This window comes from Chionomys nivalis, chromosome 22 (assembly GCF_950005125.1).
Source record: "Chionomys nivalis chromosome 22, mChiNiv1.1, whole genome shotgun sequence".
Lineage (NCBI taxonomy): Eukaryota > Metazoa > Chordata > Mammalia > Rodentia > Cricetidae > Chionomys > Chionomys nivalis.
The window spans coordinates 4,257,635-4,276,251 of NC_080107.1; the positions used below are offsets into that span (position 1 = coordinate 4,257,635).

Here is an 18,617-nt window from a genome sequence, read left to right on the forward strand (position 1 = left end):
TCCTTTAAACTTTTAGATCACCTTTCTAAAACAATATTAGTCTCAACTCTGCTTGAGGGAATCACCAGCATTTGTAAAAACTAAAAAGTAAAAAAAGAAAAGAAACTCTGTTTAGAAGAAAAATAAAGTCATTTTATTTTATAGCAAATGGAGAGATGGAATGTTTATCTTGAGGAGGCTGCTCAAAGCATAAAGTCAGTGATTTGTTTGACGCTTGTTTTTATTTCACTTAAAAAATTTGACTTTAGGCCATCTAATCAGCCTGTTGAGGTCTTAATATTTATATTTAGAAGAAAGATCTGTTATACTTTATCATTGTCTTCTGGAAATCTTTACATTTCTGTTTCCGGCAAACGGTGTTAAAAAGCTAAGCCCCTTGGCCTTCTGTCTGCACTGGCCTTAAGTGCTGAGGGGAAACACCATCCATCACTCTGTAGCAGATATAAACTCCGTTAATCGCATTGAATGCTCAACCATTGCATTATGCATTTCCAAACATAATTATAGTATGGCCCAACATAGTCTAAAATTCCACTTTCCACAGCCAATAAAAACATTCTTTTGGTCTAGATCCAAAGTATGCCAAGTTTAACTTGTGTATCTTGGAACTGTTTTAGCAAACGTAACCCCACAGGGTTAGCTGTCTTTTTCACTCTCTTTCCCTTAGAGAATAAGAGTACTAAAGTAAGTCTGTAAGACAGTCTCTTGGAAAAACAGTTCCATAACTGTATATTGTATGTGTGGATAGATCATTAGACTGAGTGTAGTAGAAAGTATTTCACAGAAGCTAAGATTTTGGGACTAACTCTGCTTATTACTGCTGAACTAACATTCCTTCTAAGTTTTCTCAGCAGACAGAGCAGGAAGCAGCATCCACACAAATATAGACGTAATTATATGGGGCATGTAGTATAAGCCTGTCTCTCCATCACTGAAGAAGTTGAAGTGAGTCCAAGGTCAATCTCAGCTACTTAGTGAATAACTCCAAACCGAGGCCCTGTCTCTAAGCAAAGCTAGACAATTAAAATTAAATGAATAGAGTCGCAGACAGATAAGACTATTCCCCAACTCAAAATTCACATGTGGCATTTTATTTAAGTATGACAATAGGTATGCGTTTGTTAATTGCCATCCTGTCTTATATGCAGAAGTAATAAAGAAATGCATAGACTACAAGAAAGAGTTTTTCTCTCACTTTTGTACCAACCAGGCAGTCAGGGAAGTTATAGTTATTGATGAGCTGAGAGGAGTATAGGAGCTTTGCAATTGTCCTGCCCATGTCTTCTAACACAAGGGAAGATTCTCAATGACATCATGAAGACATGTGTATCTCAAATTGGAACTGACAGGAACAGACATGTCTCACTGTCATGAAAAGCCTTATGATATTAAAACACTTAAGATGTAATATTATGTAGGTCTTTGAAGTGTTTGAAGATTACCAATCTATCTAAAATTTATCTTTGTATGACCTTGCATACATACCTAACATGACCATAAGCTTGATTGTTATAGATGAGTAAGTATTAACCATTGTGGGATATTATTTTAAGATGTATTACATTTGTTTATACTGGGGAACCTTTGTTTAATGATAAAAAGATGTTTTGCATTCTTTTATGTTACAATTGTTTAATTGTGTGAAACTGTGTTACTTTGGCTGTCTAAAACACCTGTTTGATCTAATAATTAATGGACAATAGTGAGACAGGAAAAGGATACACATGGGTGACAGGTAGAGAAAATAAAAAGAAGGAGAAATCAGGGAAGAAGGATCAAAGTACAAAAGAAAGGAGAAAAGGAGGACTCCAGGGCTAGCCACCCAGCTATAGAGCAAACCACAGAGTAAGAAGTAAAGTAGGAAATACAGAATAGAAAAGTACATAAATCCAGAGGCAAAAGGTAGGTGGAATAATTTAAGAAAAACTGGTTAGAAATAAGCCAAGCTAATGCTAGGCATTTATAACAAAGAATAAACCTCCATGCAATTTGTTTGGGGATGTTAGGTCTCTCAAAGAGCCAAAACAGCAAAAAAATAAATAAATAAAATAAAATAAAACAAATAAAATAAAAATAAAAAATCTAACTACAATTAGCCTGTATTTCTTTATTATTTTAAACAGTTTTCAAGGGCTGAAACTTTACATTACATTAAATGAGCAGTATAAGCACCATATCTTAAACAAGAATAGAAACATATATACAGTATAACTAAAATAAACTTATTTGTATCAATATACAAATATCCATACCAATGTAACATATTTGAGACTTGTGCTTGTTCAAAAGTAGACTCAGCAATCCACTCTTTTAGCCCATCAATTCTATACTAAATCCTCCCCTTTTCCCTTCAGAAAGAGACCCCTGAATCTAATCTCTTTTTTTGCTTTCTTCCTTACCATGGCCAATAACAATTTGTAACCAATCCCCCTACATGATGACAAACATCCATAACCCACTGAATGACCAAAACCCATCTACCCCACCTCTTAATAATGTGGCTATCTTGTCCACTAGACTGTTTCATATTGTTTAGGGGCAATGTAATTTTTAGGTGACCCTGAGAAAATTAGGATGATGTCAAGTCCTGGGAGAGCTAACTATTGTCTAGTCTCCATATGATGGGAAAATGTAGAGCTTATCTGAAATCTGTCTGAGGTAGTCTGTGATGCTGGACCATCTTACCCAGCAGCCTTGAAGCTGTTTTGGATGTAGAACTCCGAGAAAACTGCAGCCTAGGCACTGTGAAAGAGAGGCCATATCACCTGGGCCACTTGTTTTGATTGATGTCTCGTCCCCTTGCTTTGAAAATACATAAACTTTCATAGGTAACATAAATATCTATACCAACACAAGTAGGGACTGCACATTGTACACAAATCATCCAAAGACATTTTTTTCTTTTAATGTTTGAGCAGGTAAAATTCACATTGCCTGTCTTATAAGTTTTTTAGGTTTATTTTTTGATGTCCATAGCCGGGATTTTTTTTTTCTGGGGGGGGGTGTCTCTCCAGATCAAATCTGATCTCTATCAACCTTGAATGAATTCACAGCCTTTTGTTTTCTGGGGAAACAAAAGTATAACTTTCCCCCGATGTTGCACATTTCCCATCTTCCATTCTGAAGCCAAGACATCTCTACAGTACATAGCCTGGGTTAATTTAGCAGTCCCTTTTATAATCCACTGCCTCACGTTGGGTGCCACGTGAAGATGGATATTTCTTTGGAAGGTTGTTCACAAAAAAGATGACATAGAGACATTATTAATTGTAAAAGTTCAGTCTATAGCTTAGGCTTGTTCTGCTAGCTCTTATAATTTAAATTAACCCATTTATATTCATCTATGTGTTACCATGTGACTTGTAGCTTTTACTTCTCCTCCTTCATGTCTTGCTCCCTCTGCATCTGGTTGGCAATTACCCCTTTCTTCTTCCTAGAGCTCTCTCTATCCAGAAGTAACACTTGTATTTCCAGCCTAGCTATTGACTATTTAGCTTTTTATTAAGCCAGACACAGTGACATATTTCTACATAGTATAAAGGAATATCTTGCAACAGCACAAGAAATTAGAAACTTATGAATTCCTGAAAGGATAACACAGTGATTATAATCAAATGTGGCTGAAATCTGGAACATGTTTCGTAAGCAATAAAAAAAGTGGATGGGAAGAAATCGCTAGATATCTGATTTATGAAGCATGCATGTGAAAGACAGTATTCTGGTCCTCGTTTAAAAATTATAATACATTTATTTGTGTGTGTATGTGTGTGTGTATGTATGTATGTGAACATCAATGTGTACCTTGGTTTGCCTCTGAATATTAGAGGAAAACCTATAGTTCTGGTTCACTTCTCAGGTTAGCAGGCTTCTCGTCAAGTGCCTTTACCCATGAAATTATCTTGCCAGCCTAAGCTTGAACATTTTGAGGACATCTGGAGATAGAAAGATTTTAAGTAAACATGAATTCTACTTTTAAGGGGTTTTATTTTGTCAATTATCAAAGAAATGAATGAATATATAAATGTAGAACAAGACAACTGTATGTGCTCGAGAAACAAAAATCAAATCTCATGTGAGTTGAGAGTGGGAAGGCATTTCTCTTCAGAGAAACGCCCAGTAAAGGGGAATTTTTGTTGAGCTTAATATTCAAAATGTCAAGACCAATTGTTTCATATTGCTTGGTTGGTTCTGTTTGTAATCCACAGGGATTAATCTCACAAGGTTTCTAATCTTATTTCTGAAATGTGAAACTATGAAACTTTGCTGTAAAAAAATTCATTATCTTGAATGGAATTTCAAGATAATGTTGAATTATGTATGTTCACTTGTTTTTCAAAGTCTTTGATTTCAATACAATTGCATATTTTCAGCATTCTGTTTCACTGTTCCATTCTGAGTTCAGGATCAAATCTAAAGTGATACATTTCATTTATTTGTTGGACTATTTACTGTCTTTAGGTATGAAATAATTCTCCAAACTATTTATATATTTTTGATTAAACAGTTTTGCAACATAAAATATTATATATAAATCCTTCTTTACGTTGATTTTGTATGATATTTTTCTAGGCATAGGAAATATATTATATAATTATATATATATATATACTATAATGAGCTAATTTATTTTTGCAATATCAGAAATGAAGGCATGAAATATTATGCTGTCATAATAGCAATATTTTCATTTTTACAAACTTCTATTAGCACCTTGTAGAAAGATACCCTGAAACTGTAAAGATAAATTATTGTATCTGCATCATTTCCACCTGCTCTTTGCAAACTCATGTACTTTTCTGACTTTCTCGTTCCATTGTTAACTGTTGTTTTCTTATAATAAAGAGATTTCTTCTCAATGTGTTCATCATTTCTCTATATCTGCACTGTTTCATAGGTTTTTATTTTACTCAGAGGAAATAATTACATTTGTCTCATTTATGCTGCTTAAAATATCTTATATTTCAATATAGAAGCTCTTTAAGCTGGTTTATGTAGGCTTTTGATATGTTGCCATCTTTCTGTAAATAAAATTTTACATTTATATTTGTGCATGTATATATGAATATATGTATACATATACACATATAATAGTTCATAGTAATACCTTAAATTTTACCAAAGGTATAAGATATATGTTATTTCTCTTTATCATATATAGAATAATGTCTCTTAATGCTCCCTGTTCAGAAGATTTTTTTCTATCTGAAATGATTTTGTGTAAGGGGACATTTATATGTATGAGAATAAAATTACCATCTGGTGCCCAAGAACATTTCTTTGGGCGGGGAAAAGACTGAAGCAGGGCCAGTATTGCTAATGTTTAGGCAGGGTATTTTTAGACAAATAGCACTGGAGAACAGACAAATTAGAAAAATCAAATTATTTGAAATTACTGAGGGTATACCTGATATTTTATGTGTAGTTCATTTATTTCCCCAAATATCACTATATTTGAAATATGGCTTTTTAAAGAATGATGAGAAAAATGTGTTGTTTTTTTAGGAATAAAGTCACAAAGAGAAATTTTCTGTAATTTATTGAAAATATATAATATCTGTCTTTGAAATTAAGTCTGCATTGCCGCTCTGCTTCAACCCCAAGATTTATAGTTTTAATGACATGGCCAACAAAGTGCTTTATTTTAAAGCCACTACTAAAAATAAATATTAGGGTAGAAAGACATTATAAAATGGTAATAAAGAGAAAGATATTGACAGCAGATAACAGAATCAAACCCTATGACTGTAATATGACAGCAGTTTAGACTTTGGGTGTTTTAATGACAGTTTGAAAATGTCACTTTTAAAGCATATTATGTAGAAATACTTGAAAGAGTGTGTGTGGTGTGCAGAGCTTGGAATGGTAATTGTCTGACAAGGATGATTTGTCTTCTACAAATAATGTGGCAGATAATGAAAGATAAATGTTTTCTAGTGACACATGGTATAGTGTTCATAATATTCATAATTTCAAAAATGCAGAGTTTTAAAGATTGATTACTTGTGTTCTACTCTAGTATTGGGTCATATATCAAATAATACCCTTGCCAATGTGTTGAGTGTTGGGCTTGGGAAATGGCATTGAACAATTGAAGTTGAGACTGGAATTTTAGTTGAGCTTGATAAAACGAAATGTATAAATTAGTTTTGTTAACTATGACATGCTAAGGAACAATTAGTCATGGTGATGAACTGTTATAAAAATAAGATGATAATTCAGAAGATAAGTTTGGCAAGGATGGATTGGCACATGGATTTGGAGTGGAGAAAATATTTAGTGCAGGTGAATGAAAAGTCTAAAGGGAAAAGGAAGGTTTTTGTGAGGCAGAAATTGATGTAAGGCTACAAACACGTGTGGTCTATGTTGCCTTTCCCTGTTAGTAACTCATTTTTGCTTTAGAAAGATAGTGAGGGTGGTGCCCTTCTACTATACATTCAGGTGTTTACATAGACCCTATTGTGCATCCCACAGACAGTCAAGTGCTGGGAGTGTAGCTCAGAAGCCATGTGCTTACCTAGCATGTGCTAATCCCTGGGTTTGATTCCCATGCTTCTCCCCTCCAAGTGAAGAAAATCAGTGACTGCCTCTATTCAAAGCTTGTGTGAGTCATGACCATCTCTAATGCTGTGTAATTCTTAGGGCCCGGAGAAGCCAATAGGTTAGCATGCGGGAACTTCCCATTTATCGACACTGGTTTATTCTTGGTGAAAGTTCCGCACAGACTCACAGGAATTACTGGAAATGCAAGGCAAACTTGAAGTTAAAAAAAAAAAAAAGCAACATTAACTGAATTTAGAGTTCTTTCGAAACCAAGCTTAAAATGTGGAGTGAAGCTGGCAATGATGACTCAATACTGAAGCTGAGTTGATGACGGAGTGAGGAACTTCACAGCTAGAAGAACTACGCGGCAGTGCCAGGTGGCAGCTTCTGAAGAATTTTCCACTGACTGAAGAACGGCAAATAAGAATACTTTGGGCTTGTTCAGGGAGTGACAAAGCCTCTGACTTGCACGCTTTTCCGTTTCCGGTGTGATGGCGGAAGCTCTCAACTCTCAGGGTCACGTGTGTTCCCAATTACACACTGTTGTTTGGTGTCTAGGCCCTGATAAAACTTTTCCCCTTTTCTCTTAAGCCTGCTTTTGGGCTAGTCATTCATTCTTCAAGACACTGTTTAGCCGTCTCTGTTGAAATTCTCTCACTCAAAGGGACTTTTACAAAGAGGAGGCTCCTTTGTGTAATGTTCCTTGAACTACCCAGTGTACAAGACTTATTTCCTTAGACCATAGATTTATGTGTGGCTGATGCCATACTGAGTGGTGTTTGGCTGTGAGGATCTATTTTAAATGATGTCCTTTGTCGTTGTTGATGTTTTCTGGGAATGTCAAGCTCTTCTAAGGAAAGGGCCATCAGAACTTGGGGGAGTGCTAATTGGAGTCAATCAAATGTTAACTGACCCACTTCTGTTCTTTTACTCTGTGATGGACATAACAGACTCGGATTTAGTCACCTGGGGAAGAAGAGCTTTCCTGGCCACACCTGGCCTTCCTCACTCATTCACTCAAGGCCATACAGAGTTGAACACACTTAAACCTTAGGTCTGATCTACACGTGATGAGGGTCTGTTAAAACTGGTTATCAGGTAAAATCTGCTCTCCCTAAGTAAATAGCATCTTCAGTAGAACTGAGAACCACTTGTAAAGTCATTCTCAAATGTATTGTCAATTTTAATATCCTCATGCCTTGAATGTGCTTTCTCTGAAACTTAGGTGTGGTCAGCAGAGCTCTAAGAGGTCTCTGAGAGGTAATTAACATGAGCACTCTTCCTCCTTCATGTGATTAAGGTTCCTTCAAAGGAAGTACTGGGGCAGTGTTCGGTTAGCTTGACTTCTGTCCCCTGAGGCTGCAGCAGGAACTCTCTCTTATCACCAGGAGGAGGCAACGTGATCTTACACAGCTTACCTTCTAGAACTGTGAGAAAATATATTTCTGATTTATCCACCTTACCTAGTCTCAGGCCTTCTGTTATGGTAGCACAGCCTGGACTAAGATCTCATAATACTTGGTACTCAGTACAAACACTGAAGACGCATGATGACAAATAGAAGCACACTGTGTGTTAGAAAATGTCTTGAAACATTACAAGAAATCAATATGAGTCTATTTTTAGAGGCTTACAGTCACACATATGATGATCATTGACTGACAAGTTTATTTCTCATTGCCTGGGAAACAGAGTATCATGTGGTCTTCCTAACATTGCTTGTCTGGGACTTCAGCATCACAGGCAGAGAACAAACTGCTTACCTGATTTTCTTGGTGATTAAAAGAAAGCACCATGATTCTCTCAGGGTGCTTCTGGCTGGAAATATCACAGGGGTGGAGCCATGTGATTGACTACATACAATGAATTAGTTAAGAAAGATATTTTGATGTTTCTGCTGAGTAAAGGACAGAGATGAGAACGAGGAAAGAGATATCTTGATTGAGGGAGCCTTTATGGGGCTAGCAAGAAACTTAGCTCTAGAGAAATTCCCAGAAATCTACAAGGATGACCCCAGCAAAGACCCTAAGCAATAGAAGAGAGGGTGTCTGAACTGGCCTTGCCCTGTAGTCAGACTGATGAATATCTTAAATATCACCATAGAACCTTCATCCAGCAGTTGATGGAAACAGAGGCAGAGACCCTCATCGGAGCACTGGACTGAGTTCCTAAAGCCCAGTTGAAGAGTGGGAGGAATGAGAATATGAGCAGAGAGGTCAAGACCATGATGAGTTCACCCACTGAAACAGTTTACCTGAGCTAATGTGAGCTCATCAACTCCAGCTGTACTGGGAAGGAACAAGCATAGAACCACACTAGTCTCTCTGAATGTGTTGACAGTTGCATGGCTGGGGCAGACTGAGGGGCCAGTGGCACCAGGATTTATTTCTACTTCTTGTACTGGCTTTTTTGAACATATTCTCTTTGGATGAATACCTTGGTCAACCTAGATATAGTAGGGAGGGCCTTGGACCTTCCCCAGAGTAAAGTGTATTACCCTCTCTGAGGACTGGATGGAGGTGGGTGGGGAGATAGATGGAGGGGATGGAAGGAAGGGAGAGAGTGGGAACCTGGACTAAAAAATAAAAAATATTAAATAAAAAATAAATAAATGAAAATATTAGGTCAAACAGGCTGCATTTACTTTACAACATTAGGAAAAACAAACTTTATTTCTGACCTCAGTCCTAATAAAAATCTCAATAAATTATACTTAGTCTATATTGTAAGAGATTTGGCCTGGTTATTCGCTCCATGGCTTTTAGTATTTTGTGTAGATGGTTGTGTTCATAAAGTGGTATATTTTTGTAATTTACCTAAAGGTGATAACTTCTCATCTCATGGAATGTTACGTTAAGGTTGAATGCTAGAAAAGGCAACTTCTCTTCCACAAATCGAATTTAAATGTCCTTTAAGAAAATAAATGAAACTGGGTGGTGGTGGCACACACCTTTAATCCCAGCACTCAGGAAGCAGAGGCAGGCGGATCTCTGTGAGTTCGAGGCCAACCTGGTCTACAAGAGCTAGTTCCAGGACAGGAACCAAAAAAGCTATGGAGAAACCCTGTCTCGAAAATTTAAAAAAAAATGAAAACATTTGTAAAAAAAAAAAAAAAAAAAAGCTACCCTTGAGGACCTGAGTTCAAGCCCCAGGACACACACTGGTGGGTAGAGAGAAGCAGTTACTGTAAAATATTTTCTGACTTCCATACAAGTTCTTTGCCATGAATGTGTATAAACACACACACACGAAAACTATATAAACAAAAATTATTTTTCCTTTATTTTAAGAGAATGTTTTAGCTTATAGACACATTTTCATTGTAATTTTGGTTGAAGATGGGGCTTAAATATTGTGCTTAACATAAATGTGAATCTCTCCTGTCTCCTTTAAACACTTAAATGGAAAAAGAATATAAATTGAGCACAAGGGAAATTGTAATGACTTTCCTGTGGTAAGTTTAAACAACCTTTAAGTTCTTCAGTCGATAATGGAGTTGAGAGTTTGAAATAAACAATATGTTGGTTTTGGCAGGAACATGAGTAAATGTTAATTGGTATTGTGTTGAGAGTTTTTATTGTCATGAAAAATATTATCTCATATTATTTTTAAAGTTTCCTTTTCTATTTGTATGTGTCGGGGGCATGCAGGCTTGCATGGGTAAATACATGTATGTGCCCAAGGAGGTCATGCTAGGGCATTAGGTTCCCAGGAACTGGAATTCCAGTGGTGTGGATACCGGTAAACAAACTCAGGTCCCTAGCAGAGCAGTAAGTGCTCTCAACTGCTGAGCAAACGCACAAGATTCATGCAACACTTTTCTTTTGAAAGGTAGATGGAATTAGGTCTTGAAATTTACTGTTTATTTTCTTAGATTATTTCTTTTGTGGAATCTTTGCATCATATTAATAGTAATAGATGTAAACCATTACAAGAAAGACAGAAGGCCATGAAATATATAATTGTTTTGGTACTTTTCTATATGACAATGAAAGCCAACACACATGGTTATAATAGAGCACACGTGTGTTGAACAGGTCTGCTGCTGGGTTTGTTTGTTGGCATGGCCTCCTACCTAACTTATTGCTGTGTAAAAAGTCATGGAGTTCATGATCGTCTGTTGTTACTAATGATGGACAAATTAGTTTAGATGTCTCGCTATAAATATATTTACATTCATATGCTACGTAATATCAAATTATCTTTTTATGTAGAACTTACATAGGCATCATAATTCCTATGACAGTTTATTTGCAAGAAGAAAATTAAGCATGAAACCTCAAAAGGGGCTACATAATTAATTTACTCTTAAAGTTTCATTTTACAAGCATTAAAATTGGAGTCCAGACAGGAAAGAAGTTTGCCCCATATCCACTGCAAGACCAAAGCTGAACTTGTACACATTTATTACTTTGGGTTCAATGCTTTCTCAGCCTGATTTGCACTTCCTGGATGGTTTAGAACTTCTGGATAAAATCAGTGGCTCTTATAATTCTTCTGTCCCTTTGGTGAAGAAAAGAAAAAGGTAGTCTTATGTATCTTAACTGTCTACACATGACTACAGACAGTTCTCTACCTTTGAGTCTTTTGATCTGGCTTTTTATGGATCATTCAATCAAAGCCTTGTCTATTCCTCACTTTGCCCTTTATGGTATGCATTTTTATACTGTTTTAATCATGCTCCGAGATGGCTTATTTAATTACATACATAACCTCTAGCCTGTAATTTAAGGACTCTGTCCTGGTCCATCAGGAGCTTAAATAACAATTCAGGAAAGTTCAAAATAACTTACCTTGAAAAACTAGGATTTGCACTCTCTTATGTCCACAGATTTGCTCACAGTTCTCTTTTGCATTGTTTGGCTTCCCTTTTATTGTTATATCATTAAAATTTGACATGGTATAAGATCTTATATACCCAGACTGTTAGGGTTTATTTATTGTTTATTTATCCAGCATTTATTTATCTGTGTGTACTTGTATGTGTTTGTGTTTTGTTTTCATTTTGGTAGTGCCAGTTTCAGAGTTTTCCTAGTTGGAAAATTGCATTTGAGTGCAGAGGCATCTGGGTACATTTTCCCTAACAGGCTTGAGCAATGCTTGTTTTGCTAGCTTCTGGACTCTTGCCAGCACACTGGGACTTCTATCAGCTGGAATGGCATCTCCAGTCTCGGCTGAGTGTAGGTTATTAGGTTATTCGTGCCCCAAAAGATGAGTTGTCCCCACACTTCATCCAGTGTGAATTAAAGCAAGACTGTAAAATAATTATAATCTCTTGAAGCAAAGCCAGCTGTGCAACTCCAGCCCATCTTTCTTCAGTAATTCATATACAGTTCTTATTTTAACAGGACTGACTTGCAGGGGGCACTCACTCGGGACTGCTTAGCCAGCTGTACAACTTTTATTTTGAAGAAAAAAAAGTTGAGCCTCAGAATAGGCTGTTTTAAAGACAGGGAGGGACTTAGCCTTGCCGGCTTGACCGGCATGTGGAAGGAGAGCTCTCATGGCTGCAATAACTTAGGGGGAGCTCCTACCTGGGTATCGCTTGGGGTAGGAAGGTTTCTTTTTGTTTTGTCCTGTTTCCGAGGGTCCCGTGTGTTTCTCCCGCCTGTACCAACGTGACTCTTGGTGGGTTTTGCACACCCTGCCCTGTGGGGGAGTGCCCCAACGTGCCTGTCTTATGTGGCCTCTATGGACACACTGCTCGGCTGGCAGAGAACAGGGAAGTTTTCTCCCAGCACCCAAAAAGAGAAAGAGGAAACTACTTTTCCCTTCTGGGCTCCTTGCAGCACAATAGCTCAGGATAAGCCTCCACATTCCCGCCCTGGATTTTTCTGGACTGCTTTCCAGGAAGAAGTTAAAACTTCATCTTTAAATGGATGAGTATGTCACAATCAGGAAGAAACATCTCCAAAGACCCATCTTTAGGTAAGTCTTGCTGCATCCCAGGTGTCTCTGGGGCTGTCAGCCACACTGGTTTCTCTCCCTCATCTTCCATCCGAGGAATGTGTCTTTAAACTACAGTGGAGCAACACAGAGAGTTTCACGTTTAACTTCGTGCATACTGAAGAAACCCTTTTATTTTCTCTTTTCTGAAGCTCGGGACAGAGCTCTTATCAGCTCCTCTAAATAAGTTTCAAAAATATCTTAGCTATTCAGGCACATGAGTGGCACAGCGCTGGGAAAACTTTGGAAACCTTGTGTGATCTTGCCCCATGACTGCTGCACACTCTTCTGACTGAAAAATACTGTGCTCGGTTCTCTGCGCTGCTCACACTCGAGGGCAGGGTTTCTGTGCTACAAATGCTGCGTCTTCCTGAAGTAATGTTCTCTGAGATAAATCTGAGCTTGATAGCTACTGTGTTGGAGTGGACATTTACATCCTCTGGGAATATTAGGTGAGCAGTTAGGGAAAAAATAAGGCAAAGAGTAGGACTGTAGGATTGACCAGGAAATTACGGACGTAGTAGGGTGGATTCCGATAATGTGGTTTATTTGGTGTATGTAAGGGGGAATGTTCTTTCTCCATGGGTGGTCACTGATTTCTAACTTTTTAAGCTTGGTTGTTTAATTATGTGTTGTGTACTTGAGAATTTAGTATTGAAAATGAATAATTTTTAAGTAAATTGGAACTTGCTTAAAACAAAGGAGTTAAATATCAACTTTCTATTATCTTCCCCCAAAATACTTTAGGCATGCAAAAATAGTAAAAGGTAGCGATACTAGATGTTAATCTCAAGTGGTAGCCACCGGCTCTTGATCTTAGGGTTAAATTCAAGAATAATGGAAATCTATGGAACAGACTCCTGTTATTGCATTATACTGAATGTGGGTGGATTTTAAAAAGTGAAATTACATAAAATGTGGTCATTTTATATGATAAGTAAATATTATTGCAGTTTCAGTAATAGAAATAATTAATACAATAGAAATTAATTGGTAATGTTTAACACAGTTCTAATATAAATCTATTTAGAACATTTCAAAAGCAAATTATACTGAAATCCACACATAAGGACTTTAGCATAAGTGACATCTACTTAAGTGTGTGGCTGTAAATGTTGTAAACAAGTGCTATAACTATGCAAAAATCCAAAATTATCACCCTAATGGGTATTCACCTCAGGGGGCTTCCAATCCCATACGATTAATCTCTATTTTTCTTGCATGTTCATGGCTGTTCCAGGAAGTGCTCAAAGAGAGGTCTGCTTGTCATTGTGAAGGCGAGGTGTGTTGGACAGAGGCTGACCCACCTGGCTATCTTGTCTGTGTATTTGGAGATGGAAGCAGATGGGTTTATGCCAAATCCTCTTCACTCCTCTTAAGTTATATGGTCTGGCACTCTTAATAAGGGCATCATCTTTCCTATACTCACATTATTTAAATACAGAGAACTGGCTTTTTGTGAAAGGTAAGATGGGTTTTGCCCAATAATTAGTACAAAACTTGGTGAATTTAGATACTTGCTTGGTGTTCATGGTGATTTCCATGAACAGACCATACTTTCACCCAGGCAGCTGTTTAAAGCAAGTATAGGAGATGGGTCAAGGTCAGATGCAGGATGAGACTTACCGATCAACTGGCATGCGGGCTCTGTCATTGCTTCTACCACGCGTGGTGGAGATGAGAGACGGGAGCATATCTTAAAGGGTTCATGTAATTAGCCATGATCCTCAGAGAAAGTGCAGTTGGGTACTGACTTCCTCCCTGATAGTTGTTTCATTTTTGGGCAAGCTGGCAATCGGAACAAACTCCAGTCTTTCCTGTTTGCCCTTTTCCCATGCACCATCTCTTGGTACCTTGCCCCTTGGCCATCCTCCAGCTATCCAGAGTCTCTCACTGGAATATCTGTTTTCAGGGCTGACTTTTCTTCTTAGCAATCTCCTCCAGACCTTTCTTTCTCAGCGCATTTCTGCCTGTTTCTCCACCTCTCAAGGGATTTGCCTCCGGTTATCAGTACACTTGATAAGAAAATCTGTTTCAGATGTGCTCCTGGGACCACATAAACTTTTGTGAGCACAATACCTTAGCTACTTATAAATAACTCATTTAAAGTTTTAGCAAGACAGGTAAGGTTTGGGGAGTTTATTCTAAAATTCCATATTTCTTTATGTAGAATGGTTTCTCCTGTGAAACTCATGGCTCTAACTCAATTCACCTGAACTTCTCTGGCAGACTTTGAGTTCTCGAGAGACATGATCTTGTATATACCTAAGTGAGCAAGGCCCTCAAGTGGCAGTACCTTACAGGAGGAAATAGTAACTGGGAGGGGCAGGTATTAGGGACAAATTATTATGGCATTTAATTCATCTTAAAGAGAAAATAGGAAAATGCTTTTAAATTTATTTTGAAGCTGAATGAAAGTCAATTTTGTATCAACATAATTACCATAAATTTAAGAAACTAAAAACAGTTCACTAAATGGAAAAATGGGTAGGTTTTGGAGTAATGTGTGGTGCATACTGATGTCCTATGGCTGGATTAAGAAGAATATCACATAATTTAGATCCTGTTTCTAAGAATGTACAGGTTTCATACAAAGAGAATTCTCAAAGAATTTCACACAGTAAAGCTATCAAAAAAGGACTTCTTAGGAATGAGTTCACACACTTACATGCATCTCCATGCTATGTGAGGCACAGAGCAAAAGCAAAACTCCTTTCATGATCAAAGAGGATGTTTATATTATCTTGTTCATGAACAGTGTGTGTATTTGTGGGACCAACAGCACTGCTCATCCCCGAGTATTAGTAAATGGTGCTCCTTGAACACACATCGTGATTCCCGCAGTGCCCTTAGAACTCAACCTTATGCAGAGAAAGGGTAGCTCTTTCGTTCTAGAGAAATAATGCAGATAAACATCACAGACTCCATTTTTTTCTGGCGTCTGATACCTGACACTTTTATCCCTTCCTCAATTATCACTTTATTGAGAGTCATAAATCTATATTTTAGTATTACAGAATTTAACACAATCACACAAAAGACCATTGTGTAACTTCAACAAAGTAATTGCTGAAAGCATTCCCATATTATCAAATTCATATTACTTTGTAAGCTTTCTCTATGCCATGTGATGAATCAACTTTAGTCTCTGATACTAAGAAAACTGTTTCCCCTAAGGAGCTTCAGCCAGAGAACTATTTCTTCTTTGAATGTCATTGCCAGGGAGTTTAAGCATAAGCTTTTGCAGTGAGATCACCTCCCCGTTCATTTTATACATCTCCCCTCCCCCCCCCTTTATTGTAGTCAAAATTTTCCCTTTGTAGTTCCTAGAAGTGAAGAGTCAAAGAGAACTGGGAGAATTCTTATAGATTTGTGTTGCTTGGAAGCAACAACCTTTGACCCTCTTTCAGAATTCAAAAATGGGCAAGTTATTTTTCTGGGGATTTTCCATTGGAAGTAACATTAAGAAAGTCACAAACGAAATCATACTACCCAAATGGTTGCTCGTCAGCCCCAGCAACGAGAACTTCCCTGTTCATCTGGGATCTGAGACACTGAAGGGCAATGATGCCAGGGCCGAGGACTAATGAAAATCGTTTGAGATCTTCCCAGACTCCCAGCCTGTAGAACACGCTGTTTCTTCTCTTTATGTGTTTTCAAAAGTTTTATTTTTACTGGTATCTGTTAACAGCGGAATTCTGAGTGTGTTTTTGGCAGACATGTTCTGTTCACATAGAAATGTCGAATGCAGTACGATGGAATGAGAAAATCTATAAAAAGATCTTGCTTTTGTTTGTGGGTCTGTTGGGAAAGTTTTGGGGTTTATAGCAATATTATAAAATAAGTCATGTATTTATTTGAAGTATCTACCATATATTTAACAGCAAAAATCTTTTTGAGTACAAGCATTGTTTATTCCCCTGCTTTAGCTCAGTGTATAAAAACATTATTGAAGCCCAGATGTAAAGATGACCCAGTCTTTTAGATTTTTATGCATTAATAAGGGAGGGGCACCAGACTACAGTAGTGTTCTCTCTAGCTTGGTTATTCTGATTTTTCAGGTAGGTACATTTCCTGCAGAGCTTGTGGTACAACTAAAAATAACCTGAGCAAGTAGTTGTAAAGCATAAAACTCACTTGGAAATTTAAAGCAATTGTGATGCATTACTGGCTGTTTTTATTCCATAAATGCTTAAGTATTTGGTATTATTAAATTGAAATCTCTTTTGAGCACCTTCCTTACACAAGAAGTATATAATTTTGAGAAAAATACATTGTAGTACGAGCTCATCAGAGTATAGGAAGTTACAGAGAACAAAGTATTAATGTTAACTGATGTAGTGGTAAAATGCATAAAATATCCTTTTATTCAATAAGGTTTCTTATAGATATGGCTCTATGTGAATCATATATGAAATATAATGTAAACATTATATAATTATAAATTTGTAAGTGTATTTTTCAGTTTTTGTCTTCAAGATGTGTTTATAAATTTGTTCAGTTATAAAAGAGAGACCCAGACATGGGGGTTACATGAGACCTGATCTCGAAAAACTGAGAAAGCAAGAGAAAGTGGGCTTGTAAATTTGTAATGGAGACGGAGCTTTCAAACATGTGAATGCCGTGTCTTACATAGATGATGAAGAAAAGAGCCGAGCAGTTGCATGTAGGTTCCCCCACTGCCTATTAAAGTGGGAAATTCAAAACGAAGTTGCAAAGATGTGTGTCTGTGTGTGCAGTGTGTGCATGGCATATGCGTGCCTGTGTGTGTGTTTGTGTGTCTGTCTGGTCATGCATGGAGCATGTGGAGAAGCTGGAGGTTGACTTTAGCTATTTTTCTTTATTGCCCCCTACCTTATATTTTGGAACAGAGTCTCTCACTGAACCTGGAGTTCGCCAGTTTAACTAGACTTGTTGGCCAGCGAACACTCGTTATCTGCCTGTCTCCTCCCACCAGTACTGGAGTTACAAGCGTGTGCCAACATGCTGGCTTTTATGTGGGTGCTGGAGGCCCAAACTCAGAGCTTCACACTGTGCAGGCAAACACTTACACTCTGAGCAATGTCTCCAGCACTAAGAAATGAATTTAAAATCTAAAACACTCTAGAAGTGTGGTTCTCAACCTTCCTGATGCTGGGACCCTTTACTGGTTCCTCATGTTGTGGTGACCCCCAACCATAAAAGTATTTCAGTTACTACTTTACAACTGTAATTTTGCTACTGTTCTGAATCATAATGTAAATATTTTTGGAGATAGAGGTTTGCCAAGGGGATCACAACCCACAAGTTGAGAACCTCTGCTCTAAGCTCACAGTTCTACTTAGCAAAACTAATCTATTCTAAAATTGATATGTTTACTAAAAATTAATCTTTTGTTGTATAGGTCAAGGGTGTTACTGCTGCTAACTAAATGTCATTGTATACATAGAGGAAAAGGAATGGATACAAACTTATCTTTAACATAAATTATACAAGCCAAATCAAAACAAACACATTTGAATGTAAGACTATTAAACCATTTTTAGCGGTTATCATTAAAAAATAATCAGACATTAGTGTCCCTATTTATTTCCTAAGACATAATTGGAGTTGGTGTAATTTTAAGTGGTCATTATCAATTATAAACTGTAGTTTGTTATATGTTTTAATTTGGCATTGCTGTCTTCATCAGAGGCCTTACAGTTAATATTAAGGACTAACTTTCATCCAACCCATTTTAGGAAAGTTGCATGCATGCAGTGTTCTAGACAATACTATGATAGGGATGAAGTTCAAGATGAATGATTTGAGTCATGGAGCCAAGAAGCAGGAGCAGACTGAAGCATGGGAAAGTGTCTCTTATTCAGCTGCATGCATCTTGTCTCACAGGCTAGACAGCTTGCTGATGCTTGAGGTTATTTTGGGAGTTTGGTATGATTTAGAAATGGCTTTTCAAAGATCTGGAATGTTTGAAATGAGGAAAATCAAGATTATTCACATAGAATAATCTATTTAGTGGTCTCACATCCTCTGGAAATTCTTACATTTTGAGTAATTAGCCTTCAGTGGATTTTGTTTAAGTAAAACTCAGGAGCAGAAAGTCATACCAATGGATGCTTGTTAAAGATGACCTGTGGGTCTTCAGACAGGGG

General features: G+C 37.3%; 1 protein-coding gene across 7 annotated transcripts in view; it reads left to right on the top strand.

Annotated features, from left to right (window-relative positions):
- Pde1a (phosphodiesterase 1A) overlaps positions 1–18,617 on the top strand; it is a 234,381-nt gene that overhangs the window by 55,419 nt on the left and 160,345 nt on the right. Inside the window, exon 1 of one of the 7 annotated variants that reach the window (XM_057754707.1) lies at positions 12,043–12,468. The exons of the other annotated variants lie outside the window; for them this stretch is intronic. Coding sequence (XP_057610690.1) covers positions 12,416–12,468 — 53 coding nt within the window. The 5' untranslated portion in view covers positions 12,043–12,415. Of the gene's footprint in view, positions 1–12,042; positions 12,469–18,617 lie in introns of those variants that run through there. 7 annotated transcript variants of the gene reach the window in all.